The sequence below is a fragment of the Glossina fuscipes genome, unplaced genomic scaffold, assembly GCF_014805625.2.
Source record: "Glossina fuscipes isolate IAEA_lab_2018 unplaced genomic scaffold, Yale_Gfus_2 3, whole genome shotgun sequence".
NCBI lineage: Eukaryota > Metazoa > Arthropoda > Insecta > Diptera > Glossinidae > Glossina > Glossina fuscipes.
This window is the reverse complement of record NW_023998417.1, coordinates 9,177,899-9,195,638: the sequence shown is the minus strand read 5'-3', so window position 1 is coordinate 9,195,638 and position 17,740 is coordinate 9,177,899. Positions and strand designations below refer to the sequence as shown.

General features: G+C 33.6%; 2 protein-coding genes across 2 annotated transcripts; both read right to left on the bottom strand.

Annotated features, from left to right (window-relative positions):
* Nucleotides 1–594: 594 nt before the first annotated feature.
* LOC119634523 lies at nt 595–12,108 on the bottom strand. Its single transcript, XM_038028746.1, has 13 exons — nt 11,722–12,108; nt 11,528–11,654; nt 11,047–11,436; nt 10,262–10,989; nt 10,048–10,197; nt 7,589–9,987; nt 5,097–5,372; nt 4,464–4,576; nt 4,163–4,276; nt 3,846–4,093; nt 2,183–3,760; nt 1,871–2,109; nt 595–1,803 (listed from the first exon to the last, which is right to left on the bottom strand). The coding sequence occupies exons 1-13, from the start codon at nt 12,053–12,055 to the stop codon at nt 1,351–1,353; spliced, it is 7,149 nt and encodes a 2,382-aa protein (XP_037884674.1). The 5' UTR covers nt 12,056–12,108; the 3' UTR covers nt 595–1,350.
* Nucleotides 12,109–16,340: 4,232 nt separating this feature from the next.
* Nucleotides 16,341–17,393, bottom strand: LOC119634821. The gene has a single exon (XM_038029217.1). The coding sequence runs from the start codon at nt 17,315–17,317 to the stop codon at nt 17,087–17,089; it is 231 nt and encodes a 76-aa protein (XP_037885145.1). The 5' UTR covers nt 17,318–17,393; the 3' UTR covers nt 16,341–17,086.
* Nucleotides 17,394–17,740: the final 347 nt, after the last annotated feature.

Sequence of the window (17,740 nt, the reverse complement as noted above, 5' to 3'; positions counted from 1 at the left end):
GGTATAATTGTTGTGCGCCTATTTTTTAATATATAACAAAATATACATAAGATGTTCGGCTTATTTCGAATTGTTTATATCCACCAACAGTGTGCGCTCGACATCAGTGTTCTTGTGTAAAGGAAACTACAAATTATATAAATTTTTCTTTGCATTTTTTTTTTTTTTTTTTTTTTTTTTTGTTTGTTTAAAAGACAAAGTTGTGGTTGTGATCCGAAGTGCTACTTGCTTGTTTTTAAAGTTTTCTCTTAATTCTGATTACGACATTATTAGTAAATATGCGAGCCTTATTATTACTTTAACTAAACTGACTGTACATTTCGAGACTTTACATTTTTACGATCTCTAGGGTGCATATTATATATAATGTATATTAATTATCACTGATATAGCTCTCTGATGGTGGGTATAAAAAACTAGTATAAAAAACAAAATAAAAAAAAACTAATTTAAATTTAAAATAAGTTCAAGGAATAAAAGTCATTATGTCGTACGAGAAGTTGAAAAAAGTCATAAAAAAAGACAAAAAATAAAAATAAACGAAAACAATATGTATGTATATATAAATAATGTATATTTATGTGTATATATATATACATATATATATATATAAAAGTTATTAACTCTGGTTGTCTTAATTGAAATGAAGATGTTTATCGCAGTCCCTTGGTTTCTTCATGATGATGAAACTTCGTCTTAAGGCAATGAACAGCTCTTGAGGCGAGATAAAATCAAAAGAGAAATAAAAGATCTAAGGCAGCATATTTTTAGCTAACAATAACAAAATTTTAATATAAAAAGAAAAAAAATTCACAAAAATAATGATAAAAAATATAGACAATTAATGGGCAAAAAAAGCCGACAAGACAAAAGGAAAAATGTAACGCTTTATTTTGTTGAGGTTAATACGGATTTCTTTATATTCTTTTAGCCAAATATTTAAATAAAAATGGTTGAGATATATAAAATCAAACAAGTGCTTAGTCAAGGCCCCATAAATCAAATTTAGATATCGCATCGATTCTCTTTTTTTATTTTTTTTTCCATATCTCTCTACTAATTTCAGTTAGGCATGCGTCCGCTTCATAAAAATAAAAAAACATTTAAGATTAATCTTTAATATCTCACTCATTGCATTTATTTCAATTACAAAATATTTTATGAGAAACTAAAATCAAAAAGCGGAATAGTTTCAAAATAAAGAAGGAAGGCGCCTTGTTGGAATGAAAAAAACAAAAGAATTCGAATAAAAGTTGAAAGGAGATAAGATCAAATCAAAAAAAATTTTGCGTTGATATCATTAGTAGTAGTAGCTTTAGGCCAAGACTGAAAGGAAATAAACAATAAAATTTAATTCCTTGAACGCGTTCTTCTTTTTTGATGAAATTCAATCATATTATCATAATCTGTTATCGACTTTTTCGATTTTTTGATATTCGAATCTAAAACTCGTAAATTATACGTGTAATCGGGCAATTTACTTAAAGTATGGGACATTTCACGAGCCAGTGTTTTAGCCTTTTGACTTAGAGATGAAGATGGTTGAGGACTGTGTTTGTTGCGATTCTCATTGTCGAGCGAAGGAAGCTTATCTGATAATTTGTGCTCATATAATTCGCCAAAATCCAAAACTTCCCAATCACCAGAGACCATATTCCAAGCGAAGAGAACTCGACATTCATATTTTTTCACATGGAAAGCACAATTCAATTTACGAGAACAATTCTGACAAGAGGTAACTTCTTCACGGCAAGAAAATTGGGCCATCAACAAGCAGAAGACCGTACAAGTTAAAGGACATATCTGAAAATTCGAAATTTTAAATACAATTATTATCCACTCTTTGTAAGAACTCACAAATAATACTCACGTTTATCATCTCGTATGCCCAGTCATGAAAAAAATCATAGATTTTTTGATTCTTTTGACAAAGTGTACTAATAACATAGTAGGTGAAGGTTTCTATATCAAAGGAATGCTGTTCTATAATTACGCTAGTGCAACATAATTGCTGATAAGAAGCTTTTGATATCATTTGCATTTCCGAATAACAAGAGCCATGTACTTCCAAGGGAAGCAGCGTATGATAGCCAGGGGATATACAATCATCTGAAAAAGAAAAAAAAAAAGAAAAAAAACGCGATATGATTGCCTTGAGAGCTAAATACAAAAATCTTAATACCTTCTTCGCTTGTTATAACTGAAGCAGCGTCGTCTTCATCCACATAGCGTCTTTGAAATTTTTTAGTACACACAGGTTTTTCAGACATGCCTCCATGCAGCGGCACTTCGACTATCCTTAGTTCTTCCCTGCGTGGCGACAAAAATGATAGCTGATTATTTGGTGATACGGAGCCTGTCATAACGTCCAAATGTGACCGTTTACTAATGGGTAAAGGGAGGGGAGACATGACACCAGGAGATTTAAAATTTAATACATATTGAGCTGCAGGAGTTACAGCGGTTTGCTGCGGTGATCTTTGATTGCAATAAATATTTGCAGTTGTTAAGTGACGACTGGGTGAACGCATTATAGATGTATATGGAGGTGATCTGAAGCTTAACGGAGATGTGCATGTATGATGTAAAGGTGACAAGGCAGCTGGTGGAGTGCAATGCCGAGCCATTTCGTACTGTACGCCAGGCGGTGTGCTCGAGTTATAAGGATGCGGTGAAGAAGTGGGTGAGACATAGGCTGAATTATTAGGCAGATGATTTACATTTTGATTGCGTCGAGATGAATTATTATCGGTATTAGCTGTACTAAATAAAGAGTTGAAACTGCTAGATGTACGTATTTTAGTGAATGGTATAATATTTTCCGAATTATCTTCAGAAAATTCGTATTTTCGTTCAGCTAATCGTCTCTTACGTAGAATCGAGATTTTTTCACATTTTTCATTGTCTTCCGAAAATTCATAAGTAGCAGCTCTATCATTATTTGTACTATTCGTTGCTTGTGCGGATATTATGGATGTCGAAGGATTTGATATATTGGAAAAAAAATTATAAACGCCCCGACGGAACGGCTTTACCGTAACAATGCGATGCCGTTGCGAAGGGTTACGTTGTGCTTTATTGCTATTATTTTTAGGACTATTATTGATCTTTGAAGAAATGGAGGAACTGTTCACCGTCCCGGAATTAACATTACTACGACTAGATGTGATCGGACTACAACTTAAAATCAATTCTTCACAAGAATTTTTCGTTATGGATAATGGTGAACTTCGCGGATCTGATTGAATGCTTTGTTGCGATGAACACCTTGCGACATCACTACCAGAGGGAACGGAATCGCTTTCGAAATCAGCGAAATCATCAATAATGCTTTGAATGCTGGCTATATTACTCTTGACGTTGCCCACAGATTCATTCATTTTTTGATTGTTTCCTTCACTTCCATTTCTGTCAGATGCAAAATATTGTTGATCACTCGTACCATCGCTAAGTTGTGGAGCCGTCATTCCTTCTTGACTAAATGTGTCTTGGCCAATTTCCATCAAAGGTCTTAAAACTAAAGTTGTCATGGAGTTTTGGTTATTCGTTGTCTGGTCTTGAGCACATTGCTGCTGCCGTTGTTGATTCGCCACGTCCATACCAATGTGCAGCATATGAAAGAAGCCATTTGATATTATTAATATACGTTCCGGGCACAAAAGATGCGTATATGGATTAAATTTAAGATCTGATTCAGTTGTGGAGTATTTCGTATGCACGGTTAAATTACATTTGAGGCACAACGCGTGTCGACCAAAAACTTTAGATTTGCGATTTCGGAAAATAAAAGGAAACGATTACCTCGTTATTGGTAAAAGAGTGAAACGTAACATAGATTTTATCACCTTCCTCCTCGGAACCTCTGAGTTTCATGCAGTCTAAACAGCCCAATTTAGGAACTTTAACATAGGTTATATAAGATTCTTCATTCTCATCTTCCGATGCACCATGCACTATTAAGATCCGAGGATCAGCGCATTTCCATTGAATAATGCTAACATTCTTCATATTATCAACTCCATGGTCATCAAATAAACAACATTTATAGAAACTACGTAGCGATTTGAAGGGTTGATAAATCCAAAAATGTAGACTATAGGAGCAATAACAGTTAATTAATAAAATTTGAAAAACTTATTAGAGAAGATATATATATACTTACGTATATTTGTAACCCATTGCGAGGGAATAGGGATTCGTTGTCGCGTTATCATTGCAACATACACTGTAGCTAATTAGAAATTGACCGCAAAGGGTGAGACCCATAAAAACTTGCCTGAAAAATATGCGTAATTTGTAATAATTGTCTGCGTTTTATTCGGCCTATATGTTATTTTTGATTATTGCGTATAGGCTCAGTAGCAAATAGAAAGAAAGAATAATTTGATTTGAACCCATTGAACAACAAGCAAAAATAAGAGAGTAAAGTATATTAATTGATTTTTTTTACGAATTTAACATACCCATCCAAGAATTGAGAAGGTACTAAATACTTAAGACAAAACGATAATCTATTTGGCACCGCATTATAAAATGGCCGTTCGTTTCGATGGTAAAACAATGGTTTCCCTGAATACTAGAATAAAAATTCAACTTTTTAGTTATATATACATATATATAAGAAAATTGTCAGATTTTATATAGCAAACTATACTAATTTCATAAATTCTTTCTTGAAATAAATTTGAGTCCTAACTTCAAGAGTAAAGGAATTTAAATATAGTCTTCCAATTTTAGAATATTACGTTGTCAAAGTCTTACGGAGAATTAAACGGAACGCGCATGGCATCCATGCATCAACTACGAAAAGACATTTCCCAAACTGAATCCCTGAAAAATATTACTATTTATAGATTGGACGACAGATTGACAAAGTTTCTAAAGTTTCCAAGATTTATCTTGTGACAAGAACATATGCAGAATGTACTTTCTATTAGATGGAATAGTTCGATGCCGATTTATATTAATCCTTAGCGTTGTTTAACAATTTTATAAAATTTCCTAGATTGAATTACAAGCGTTATATACGCTATATGCTACTAATAATATATATGTTAGTGCGGTGCGTGCGTGCGTGCGTTATATTTTATTTTTACTTCTCTATTAATAAGTTTTTGCACTATATTGGTTTGTTGCTTTTTGTCCAATTCCACTCTCGGTTTCTCTCCCCTTAAGCAGAAAGGGTTACTCATCGTTGTAGGTTGCATAGATTGTTTCTCACTCTCGTATTCGATATCAGTGCTGTCGCTCATTGAAAATTCATCCAACTCCTCATCTTCATCCGAAGACGATATCGATAGTTCGGAGTAGTTACTGTTGTTGCGGTCCATTTGTGGAGAACACAAGAACACGCTCTGCTTCTTCGGCTTTTTGAAAAATTACTAGAGCACGAGCACATACTCTTTTCACAGATTAATAAATTATTATTTTTTGTTGTTAAAGAGATGATGAACTGGCCTCCAGCCACTCAGTCCATATTTATCAACTATATGTGAATCCACATTGTAATAATTTAATTTCTATTTGGAATATTTATCTTTACACTACAAAGTTTCAACCAACTTTTTAATAATCCTAATTACGAACGTTGCCATATTTATTCATTATTATTGAAAACGATTGAAGCGAAAAGGCCTTGCCATCTAAAAAAGCTTTGAAAACCACTATTTTTGTGTATATGTATTTTGTTGTTGTAAAAGTAGTACCGTGTATATTTTGTTGCTGTAAATGTGGCACCATGTGTCTTTGTTGCTGTAAATTCAGTAACGTGTGTAATTTGTTGCTGCATTTTGCAACTATCGACATATCGATAAGTAGAAATTAATAGAGACTTTTTTAATTTGTATTCGTTAACTTGTGGTCATAAGCAAAGATGTAGTTTAGTTAAATTCGAATTAAATTCTGATAAGCATTTTTTAAAGTTTTATATGTAAGTGCGCGAATTATTAACGTAGTTTACATTACGCTTAAGATATCACTCAAGAATTGATTTTCATATTTGCTTTCTTTTCTCATCTTGTCTTATTATATTTTCTTTTAAGTGATGGATTATATTAAAAGAAAAGAAATGTTTTTGAATATAGTGATGGTTTCGTTGAACAGCTCATAACATACTCTATCCAGTCCTCTCTCCAAGTAAGGACGTCGAAGACGTTCGGGTTTACCGCCCATTGTAATGGTTCGCCTAGTTTGTATAATAGTTTTTTCCACATCGTGGTTTTGTTGTCGTTTTATGTTTATCACTCGTCACTATCCAGTAGCATTAAACTGGAAAAGCAATGCTATCTACATTTGTTGTTCTTTAGCACATTACTAGACCTGTTCAAAACCCTGAAAAATTATATTATGCATACTTACGTGTTACGCGAATAAAGGGCACATCAAAAAAAATGTACATATATACATATGTACTCGATCAGCGCAAGATTCGCGCCATTAGTCGAATTAAATTTTCGAATTTATTTTTTAAAAATTTATTAGCCTTAAAAAACTTTAACACTATTTACTATTTTAGTAGTTTAATATAATTTAAAAATTATTCAATTCAATCTTAAAAAATTTAATTTTACAGATTTTCGCAATGAAACAAACAGTGGTGATAAGATCAAGATAGGATCTATTGGATAACGGCCCCGAGCGACAAATGGTAAAATAACTTGAAGGAAATTTGGAAAAAACTGTACATAGCAAAATCACTTGGACATATCTAAACAAAAGCATATGAAAAAGCTTGTACGAAGGAAGAAATAATTTGAACGAAAACGAGAACATGGGAAATAGAAAAATGTATTTGAAAAATATTCGAGTTATTAAAGTTTTCTTGTAACGATTGTGTAACGAAAATGTCCAACACGACGCCATCTGAATTAATGACCAATTACGTGCTGCAAAATACTTTGGAGTAGCTATTATTCAACATATATATCAATAATTACGCAAGTGCTCATCATCCCAAATTTCTTTACGGTAATCAAATTATTCGGCAGCTAACAAGCATGCGTAGTAGCATTGAAAAAGGTAATGGTAAAGGTAAAGGTAAAGGCACGACTAAGCTTTAACGGTGTGTCCCACCCGTACACATTTTTGCCTTTATCCTGCCAAAATACATCTTTTGATTAAAAAAAAATCTCCAAAATCTTATGGCAAATCGGGCAGAATTATACCAAGCAAAGCGGTTAGAAGACTTCTCGCAAAGATGATTGCTTCATGCCTTATGCTCGTATTTGTAACTTAACAAAAAAAAAAAAAGTACGCAGGTGCTGAGAGAACAAAAGGTATGTTAATTCATTTTTCATATTGGAAGTATTACTTTGATGATTTCAGCAATATTTTTTAACTTCCCTTTCGATAATTGCTGCTGTAATTTACATTTTTCTAATTTCTATCATTTCTTCAATATTTCCGTGATTTCTTACATTTACAATTTTTCTCTACCATATCGAAATTACCGGTTCTTTCGTTTACTTGCTTTCCTTTAAATATATATTCTATTGTTTACTATTTTTTAACATTTACAATTTATTAATGCCCTCGAAACCGTTTAACCGACACTTTCGTGCTGAAAGGTTTCGTGATTGGTTGGATTTACAATTGAAAGCTTTTTAAATAATTGTGGCGATTTGTTTGAATTGAATGAGTTTTGATTAGAAGATCGAAGATCGTTTTTACTTTGAGATCTAATTATCTTATCCTTAAAATAGGTTACTTGAGAACTCGATGATGAATACGGACTCGAAGCATGATGATGTTGAGGCGGCAATTTTAAATTGGAATTCGATGTCTGTATTGGCGCTGGGGTTTGCCAAGCTTTAAGAGTCGAACCATAGCCGTACTTTTGCGTGTCTATAGGTCTTGGCAGTTGGCCGCTGTCAGAATTTACTTTCAAATTAAAACTGAAGATAGTATTCTCATTAGAGTTTGCCGATGAAAATCTATCAATATCTTCTGTCTCACTTAAAACAATGTCTCCCGATGTTTGCATGTGACTGGAAGTGCTAAATGGCGCGGAATTTGAAATAAATCCATTGTAAATATAGTCTTTATCAGGCTTATTGCTAAATGAGGAAACAGAATTATGTTTCTCCGAATTCCAATTTGCAATATTTTGGAATATGGCTGGGGTCTGGGGTGTAGTTCTATGAATGCCTTCGTCAACAATTAATATTATTGGGGGTTTTGTGAATGAACTTTGTACGTTGGTTAACTGTTCGGTTGTTACGGGAGGGAAAAATGTTGCGTATGTTGTTATTCGCTTAACATAGCTTAAAGCATAATTGTCATTTCGATTCGTTTGATAAATAGTCGAGCGATCATCATATTGACTAGTTTTTATAGGTATTCGATTTTTCTCTTTTTGTCTTATACTAATTTGTATCTCGTATTCTTTTCCTTTATCAGCCGCGCTGTCCACAGTTCCTCCGTAGGATCTTAAATAATCGTTTTGTCCTTCAAGGGTTGCTTTTCGAATATTCGAAAAATGCGAAACTGTGCTACTCGACATTAAGGTAGTGTTGATGGAATTTGTAGGTAAAGGCATTTTAATGATTTTATCTTTTGCTTGTTCTTTCGATTTGGGCTTACGATGCGTTTCAGGATCAGGATTAGATTTAGTAATCATAAGCAATTTATTATGATCCTTGGAGTCATGCGAAACTTGTGTAGAATTTGCGGATAAAATAAATCCTAACTCTCTCTCAAATTCTTTAGTTTTATTTAATATATTGACACTTTGCAGACTCTCGTTCACCTTTATGGATTCAATTACTTGGACGTCATTTCCTTTATTCACAAATACATCGGTTGTATCTTCCTCAATAAATTTTTTAGTAGAATCCTTTGCATTTTTGATCTTTTTATAAATTTGTTGACTAAGGATGTCGTTGTTGGCACTTCGCAGCGCTATCGAACATGTATTTTCTACCTCGCACGATGAAGCCGCTATATTCTTAATAGTTACCGGATTGTCGTGCGAGATTTCAAACTTTGACGTTTTCTCTCTCCCATGAACAATCGGGCTATTTTCTGTGAAATTGGTAGTGTATGTTTTAGATGCTGGTTCCCCATCGTCAATGCTTTGCTCGGGAATGAACTTGGACTTAACGAATGCCGTTGCAACGTTTTTAAGATCATCGGAAATGCTATATGAACTGGTTGAACTCTTCGCTATAGATAGCTGAAAAGTATCATTGCTGTTTAATTTATGGCGTCCTTCGGATGACAATAACATTCTACGTTCAAAGTCTAATTTGTCGTTTATTTTGGATTCATTATTAATAATTTGTTCAAATAATGTGGTCGAATTTACTCTGACTTTTGATATATTGCCTTTTTTAATGGGATTTTTATTATCCCTAAGCGGTAATTGACCTTGAAATTGCTGAGGTATTATATTAAATATGCGCTCTGGAACTTCTTCAGCAAATTCGGATGATAGTTGTGATAGTGTCGGGGCTTGAGGTAAGAAAGGATCTAATTCTAACCAGGGGCTTAAATCGATAATCGCCAATGGTCCGAAATCGCATGAAAGTCGTACATTATTAGTGAGATTAGGAGGTAAGAAGATTTGTGGTTGAAAGGTTCCACTGCCAACAGCTCGGCAAAGAATGTTTGCTAACAATACACGTCTTAAGGACTGCAACTGAGATGGCGTAAAAGAACTTTCAAAGTTACCATTTTCGTACCAAAACCGGTCACCTTTTCGCGTATTATGAAATTGTTGAGCGATTATGCATGCGAAGGTAGGTCCAACTAGAGCGCCGCTAACAGGTCTTTCGGCTATTCCACCCACGAACAAATCAATGTCATGTACGCTGCGATAAGCATGTCCGATTCGTTGGGCTGATTCCGGACCGGCACTGATGACAAAATCGTCCCAATTGTTGATGGGGGAGAGACCACAAGGAATTCGCCATCGTGTATACGGGGGTAAGCCATGGTCGCGACCTCTTTGTATATTTATTGCAGCCAGGTCCAAACCAAAAGGAAAACCTTGAAAAGAATCAAAAAATGTATTTTTCATTTTTGTTGGGAAATTTTTTAAGAATTTACCAGGCGTTTGAAATAAATGGTTTGTCAATTCTGGTGTAATGAATTCGTCACGTTTCAAACTTTTTTGATTAGACATTCCCCTTAAAAGGCGATGCAAAGATCCCGCAGTTCCAATATCTCCCCTTTGAAACTCTTCGTGTAGGGTTACGTCTAAATAATTTGATCAAGTTAAAGTGACTTGTTCTGGGAAGTCTTTGTCAACGTTCAAACTTACTAATATTGATAACGTTATGAAAACGGTCGCAACGTATGTAGGAGTTTTGTACTAAAGAATGACCAAATCGAAAAGCGGCCGCAGAAAATTCATTTGCTATTGTTGGATTTATGTCCGGATCGTAGCCATGATAGTAACCTGACTGCAACAATTCCAAGTCAAATAACTTGAGAATTTTTCGACCCAGGATCGCGGGAAGAAACTCATTGTAGGTTATATGTTGAAACATAGCGCCGATTATTCGTCGCGTCTCTTGAAATACTTTTTCATCACTCCAATGACGATTTAATTTGCTTAATTCTAAAGCAATTCGATTGTGTTCACCAACCCAAACATGATGAAGTGCCAGCAGGCCAGGCTGTTCACTACTCCGAGCATCACCTGCGCGTATGCAATGCGGAGCAAGAGCACCTCGCTGACAGACATCATTAAATGAGTTATTATTGCCAAAAATCAATAAACCATTATGAAACGTGCGAGCACTATTAGAAGCTTTAATACTGCTCGAGTATATTGGTGAAGCATCTATAAAAGAGGAGGCTTGATTAGTTTGCTCTCTCCATGACAGCTCGCAGTCTGCCCGTTGTGCTGGTGCTGAACGCAAAAATTCCAAGCATCGGATTTTAAGAGGCGACAACCACGGATCATCGAATGGAACTTTGATGGGGAAACAAGAAGGATGAAAATTTTTGCCGCCACAACAGCTTGGTATTGAACCGTTAATCGGTCTGTCAAATTTCGAAAATATGAACAAATATATCTATATATTTAGGAATGCGATTTACCTGGGTTGAGCTGTTGATGTCATGTCATGATCCAACAATTGTCCCCACTGAGCTAGCATTAATGTAAACGATGCCTCACCCTCCCGAGCACCATGCACTAATAAACTAATAAAACGTGACGATGGTAATGGTCCACCATCTGCAGCATTCCGAATCGAATCGACTCCATCTCCATACTCGGGGGGAAGTAGACGATGAAAAGGCATTAATGCGGCTCCCCATCTTTGTCGATCTTGGTTGTTACAAGTCCCGTCGTGAGTGCGATACCGTTTCGATGAGATAGGGCAAAGCGGAATTTCTCTGGGTCGGCACATCACTTCCAACTCGGTATGTCTTAGGGAAATCTTTTGGCTATGAGCTTTGCGCGCTAAGTTAATACTTAAAAAGTTACTACAAATATATATTTGTTATAAAAATTGCGATAAACTTTCTTATGATGCTCACATTTTCAAATCAGGAGAAAAATGGATGGGCGACTTACTTTCTACGAAAGGCTTTGGCTGCCGATAGCATTGCAAATGCAGCCATTTCTTGTCGTGTAGTATTTTCTTCGGGATTACTAAATTTTGATAGAAGAGCGGCTGGATGATTATCCTGTAACAGTTGCTCTAAATTCAGTGAACGTAATCAATTTTATAGCTTTTATGTATTTCAAATATGTATGTTTGTAATCACCGTTTCGAATTAGTTCCGGCTCTGTAACATAATATAAAGTTCTCATCGCTTGAAGACCTTCTCTGGCTGAGGCTTGCAGTATTAAATCCAAGAGTTCAGTTTCATTCGATTTTATGTTCCGCTCTGCTTCGGAATGATCGCTTTCATAAGCGTTTTTATTGATTTCCGTATCTTGTAATTGTATTAGTTTGGGAAATTGTGTCGTTGTATTCTTTGTACTGCAATCGCTTTTCTTCACATTGAAATCACTTAAGTAATCCTGGCAATATGTAAAAACGAAAAAGAATTCGCTTAAAGCGAGGATATGTGACAGTAATCGATCACATAACACCATCGTATCTCAGCTGAAAAATTTTCAAATAAAGACAAGTCTTTAAGAAACCTTACTCTTCTCTGCGCTCCTTAAGCAGAAAAAGGGGAACTTGATAAAGCATAATTAGATGATAGTTTTAGAATGAGTTTATTAAAATTTTTGCTTACAACTAAATTATCCTATGCTGGTTCACATCACTAAGAAAACTCCCTGTTACACTTCGATTATCAGTAAAAGATCTTTTCAAAAAATTTGTTTATTTATGTTTTTAGATTTGAAATTTGTGTTCTGGGTGATCAAAAAGCTCAAGGGAACGAACAGTACCATTTATAGTGCAGTTTCAGTGAAAGACTTAGGTGCTCATTGGCGACAAAAGTGTGCTGTAAACCTCTCCTCGAACGCGGGTGTAATATGGGCTGTCGGACACTTATGTATTGGTATATACGCGGCAAGTGTTCTACCCGGACGAAAGAGTTGGTTTTACCTCACTAAGTCTTTTACCAAGACAACACAGCTTTCCCAGCGTTCCCAATCATGTGCATAGTGCACTATTGCGACTCGTCGCTCTTAAATCACCCGCCACTACCCGCCACTGCAACTGTATATCAGCAGTGGTTTTTCCCACCGTGGCTGAGGTTTTCGCTTTTTAGTCAAACGTATACCACGTCTTCTTTCCATCTCTGTCTACCTGTAACCCTCCCTCACCGCAATCCTGCTCGGACTTGATTGGTTGGTAAAAAAAAAAAGAAATACTGTTGAAGAAAATTCTGTGATGTCCACCACCATCACGTAAGTGCTAGATAGATGGAGTAAATAATCCTTTGATCCTCACATAATTCCAAGTTCTTCCCCTTCTTCATTTTCTTTTATCTGCTGTTGAATTACTTAAGGTTACAAAAACTGAGGAAAAATGTGCCGCTTACTGTAGACTCAAACGTGTTTTTGTGCGATCTTTTTTGTACGATTACGGGGTCCCTGTTCAAAGTAGTTTTCGCAACACAATTCACAAAAACAGGTTTATATACCCATGCACATACACTCGTATATATGCGTTGTTGTTAGGTAATGGACACAGACCGGGTCTAAAGACTGGCTTGTTAATTATCCAAAAAAGATTTGATATTTATTTCCCTTTTCTTCTTTTTTGTAAGAATTTGTATGTTAGTGCGCAAATTAATTATAACTGCACGAGGATCTCGATTGAGAAGCTAATCGAGTTTTCGTTAAGTCCTTGACTCTTTTTCCTAAAAATTTACAAATTTTACGAGTTTTTTGAAATTTAACACAACGTTGAAGAAGAATACGTTTGGAATTTAAATTTTGATATAAAAAATGTTGTCGATAGTTTAAAAAAAAAAATAAATAAATAAATAAATTTCAAATTAAGGAAAATTTGTAATTAATTAGCACAAAAATATCATGTCCTTTTTTTCAACCTATACCCACAGTTACCGCTTTTTTTTTTTTTAATTTCTTGTTTTCAATTTGTCGAGTTTTCATTAGTAATTAACTGATTATCAATAAATTTCATTTCAAGCTTCACTTTTCTTTTTTTTTGTTTTTATATATATATATATTTTTTTTTTTTTCGTAGTGAAAATGTTAAGTATATGTTTTTTGAATGATTGTATAAACCGTACTAAAACACGACTTGCACCTTGTCTGACGATTTGTATTAAAAGCCAAGATCAGAAAGAAGTTGTATCTGCAAACTCCACCACCGATTGTTAGTCTCTGAAAGTTGATTATTTATCTTGCAAATCATTAATTGATGTAAAAATGTTGGTCAATACATAGAACAACATACAGGTGTTTATATTATGTGCGATTAGAAATTTTTGTATTTGTATGTATCCCATCCAAGAATCCAGTTCTTGTGTTTTTTTTTTTTTTTTGATTGGCACTGAAAGTAAAGTTAGATTTTACTATAAAATAAGATGATAAGATTTTTCTTTTTTTTTTTTTTTGTGTATATAAAAGAAATATGAGTGGCACACGAATGTGTGTGTGTGTATCTGCGCTTTTTGCCAACTTTATATGTTTATATGGGTTATGTGTGCCTCGCAACAAGTTATAAACACCTCTTGTTACTATACCCTATCCTATAACCCATTGATTTGTTTGAAAGAGTTTTTACTCTTAAGATGAGAAAAACTGATGTCGATCCAAAATAGACAGTTATCTCATTTCCAAATGTGAGTTTACAAAATGACACTTTTAAGGAAACAGAATTAGAAACAGAAGACAGATTAAATCGACGAATCTCGACACGTGTTGTTTAAGCGAAAGTGTATCTATCTATCTATCTATCTACCTATGTTTGATGAAAAAATCGAATGAAGAATCAAGAATACCATGAGAGAAAAGGTAGTTAGTTTTAAGTAAAAGTAGTCACATAACACCAAGCAGATAATTAATATAGCTTAGACAGTTGCTTAGCACATTCGAAAGGAACAGTAATGTCAATGTAGTCAAAAAGAGGAGAAAGCTCTTCGTTTCTTTTCTTTTCTTTTCTTTTGTTTGTTTGTTTGTTTTTTTTTTTTTTTGCAAAAATTGCATGCAATTTTAAATGTATAGACTCGGCTTGCAAGTTGATTCAGTTAGACTAACTAACTGCCGAACCGGCTGATAATTAATTAGATATACATGCATTTCATTTTCTACTTAAATATTTGCAAAAATTTAAAGATTCAAGTAACAAGCAATGGGCGGAGAGACACATAAGTGTGCTGACCAATAGTTACACATGAAATAAATGTAAACAGAAGGGACAAATGATTTGAAAACAAATAGAAATGTTTATGAAATTTGAGGAAATTCAATGAAATGAACAAATCAACGGGAATGGAAGACTTTACTTGGGCTTGGATTTACAACTCGAATTGTAAATGACTTCTTCCTTCAACAAGGAAATGTGCATCGATTTTATATCTAGGTAAGCTACAAAGAGGAGATATAGCGAATGATGATCAATGGCAGCTATTAGCAGCGGTATCATTAACGTTAGTTATGGCTCAGTCGAATATCAATGATAGCCTTGACTTACTTTCTTCCAAAATACGCAATGATTTGATTGCTTTTGTAGATAAAAGTTGATTTTTGCTTATGGTAAATGCACATTACTTGTGCCCTTACAAAGAATCGAAACTTTTCAATATATCTGTCATTTCAAGAAAATTGATTCGAAATTGACTTTTGCTTGAACGTCATCATTAAATTCGTCCATTAATGCGTAAGAGATGCATTTTGGTGACTTGCGAGATTTCCAAACGGATTATCGCCATTCTATGAGATATTGCTCCTTATCTTTGATCACTTGTTTTTTTTTTAAGCGAATTATGCTTACGGCCCTATAGGAGACTCCTAGCGTTTAGGGGATAACCGTTACTAAGGGCGTATCTCGTCGTAATACGAAACGTGCCGTGTTTTATTCTGTTCTCTTCAACGATTATACGCAAGTGTTTGAGAGGAGGACGTTAAGAGCATGGCTTTAAAGTTACGCCTTCTTTTTGAATTATTATTTAATTAATAACAATTTATAGAAAAAGTCTTGCATTTTATTTGTCTCTGGCAGCTCTTGTATATTAAAATTTTTATATTATGGCCTGGAAAACTTTTAACAGATAATGCATAACTTCTTCTGCACTGCGCTACTCTGCTTATGCAAATTCTCATGAATTCTTATCAATCAATGTATTTTTTGTAATTGAAATGCGTATCTCAGTCCATGATGGTTCATTTAAGTAAAACGCAGGCAAGCGTATGCCTTCTTTTTGGTGTTTTTTTTATTTTTTTTTTTTTATTTTTTTTTTAATATTTTTTGTTGATTTTATTTTTATTTAATAATATGATACATGAACTTATTATTTAAATGACTTAACAATATTTTTCTAATAACAGAGAATAATTTAAAATCGACTTCAATTTTTGTAATAAATTTTTCATTATTTACATATAATATGTATACAGTGGTGTTTTCATATTGCATTATATATTTCTATAATTAATTATAATATAATACATGTCTCGTAAGTTGATATTAAATTTTAATTCAATTTAAATACTCATGAATGCAAATCTCTCTCGATATATATATATATATATATATATATGCATCTTGTTATTAAATATCTCGACTTCAAAGAGATAACTGATTCTTTAGTACTTTCACTTTTATTACATACAAGATGAGAAGAATAATCTGCTCGTTTGAGATCAGATCAATGAAGAAGTAATAATAACATTTCAGAATATTTAGTTTTTCTTCTTGGTCAGTAAGTAGCCTTTCTTAGTGTAATAATCCAAGATTTATATTGCACGGGATAATAAATTATTCAATAAGAGGCCATTAACGGCATAAAGTACACAAATACATTGGTGTCCGTTTGATGCGAGTAGGGTAATGTTATTAGTTAGTTGACCGCTACCCTTTCATTGTTACATATATGTGTAAGATATATATATATATATATATATATATATATATAAATATACATATATGATGACATAGTCTGAGAAGGCTTGCGAATTAAATGATAATTAAAATGCTTTGAGGAAAAGGCACCAATTTGTGGAGTGTTTGTTTCTTCTTCGCTCTCTCTCTCTCTCCCTCTCTCTCTTTCTCTCTCTCCCCGCCTCCCTTTCGATCGAATCACGGACAGACAATATAATGGTAAACTTCATTTATACAACAGAGACGATAAACAGGTCGTACCATAACAAAATGATCATTTATATCTATAGTGATATATATAATTTATATTAAAAAAAATAACGAAAAACAAAATACATAACGAATATTTTTTCATAAAAAAAAATTTCATGAAAAACAATATAAACTATAAACAAACATTGAACATACAACTCTCTGAAAGAGATCTCCTAAAAATTGGAGCATTTTTCACCGCTTCTAATAAAATAATGAACATATGTAGACACTTGTTTCCATATATATGTATATATATGGATATATATATATATATATATATATATAACTCATTTATATAAAAATAAACCAAAAAAAAAAAAAGGAAAGAAAAGAAAAACATGTTATTAATTTCGGCGTTCGCTCGCATGTGCCAAAGAAAGCCTGGATTTCTCTTTTTCCCTTCGCTCGTTAATAGCAGACCCGACAATCAATTTAGCCGTAAATTGACTTGACGTGAGCTTAGAATTTGGGGCTGCCAGAGTCGAATTAGAATCGCGATCGAAGGTGGCATTGGTATTTGCATAAGCACTTGTGTAATTGACGTAATTATTGTTGAGGTCGCACTGGTGAGCCATTGTGTTTTTCCTGGTTTTTTTTATTTTTATTTTTTTATTTCAATTAAAATGTTTTTTATTTTGTTTTTGGTTTTTTTAATTGAAGAAGAAGAAAATATTTTCAAAGTTTCGTAAAACTATTTAGTTTTTATTGTCTTGTTTTTTTTTTTTTTGTTTTTTTTTACACAAAAATTCGTGAAAGAGTTTCTTCTATTTTCCTTGGCATGATCGCGCTTATATTATTTGAGCGAGAAGCTTTTCATCTTCGTAAAAATATGTTTTTATCATATCTCATATACATCTATATATATACATATGTATGTGTGCATGTATGTATATGTGCATGCATATACGTAAATGTGTTGAATTTCTAATAAAGTTTGGTTTTTTGTTTTTGTTTTTTTTTCTTTTTCTTTCTTTCTTTGTTAAAAAGGTCTATACTAT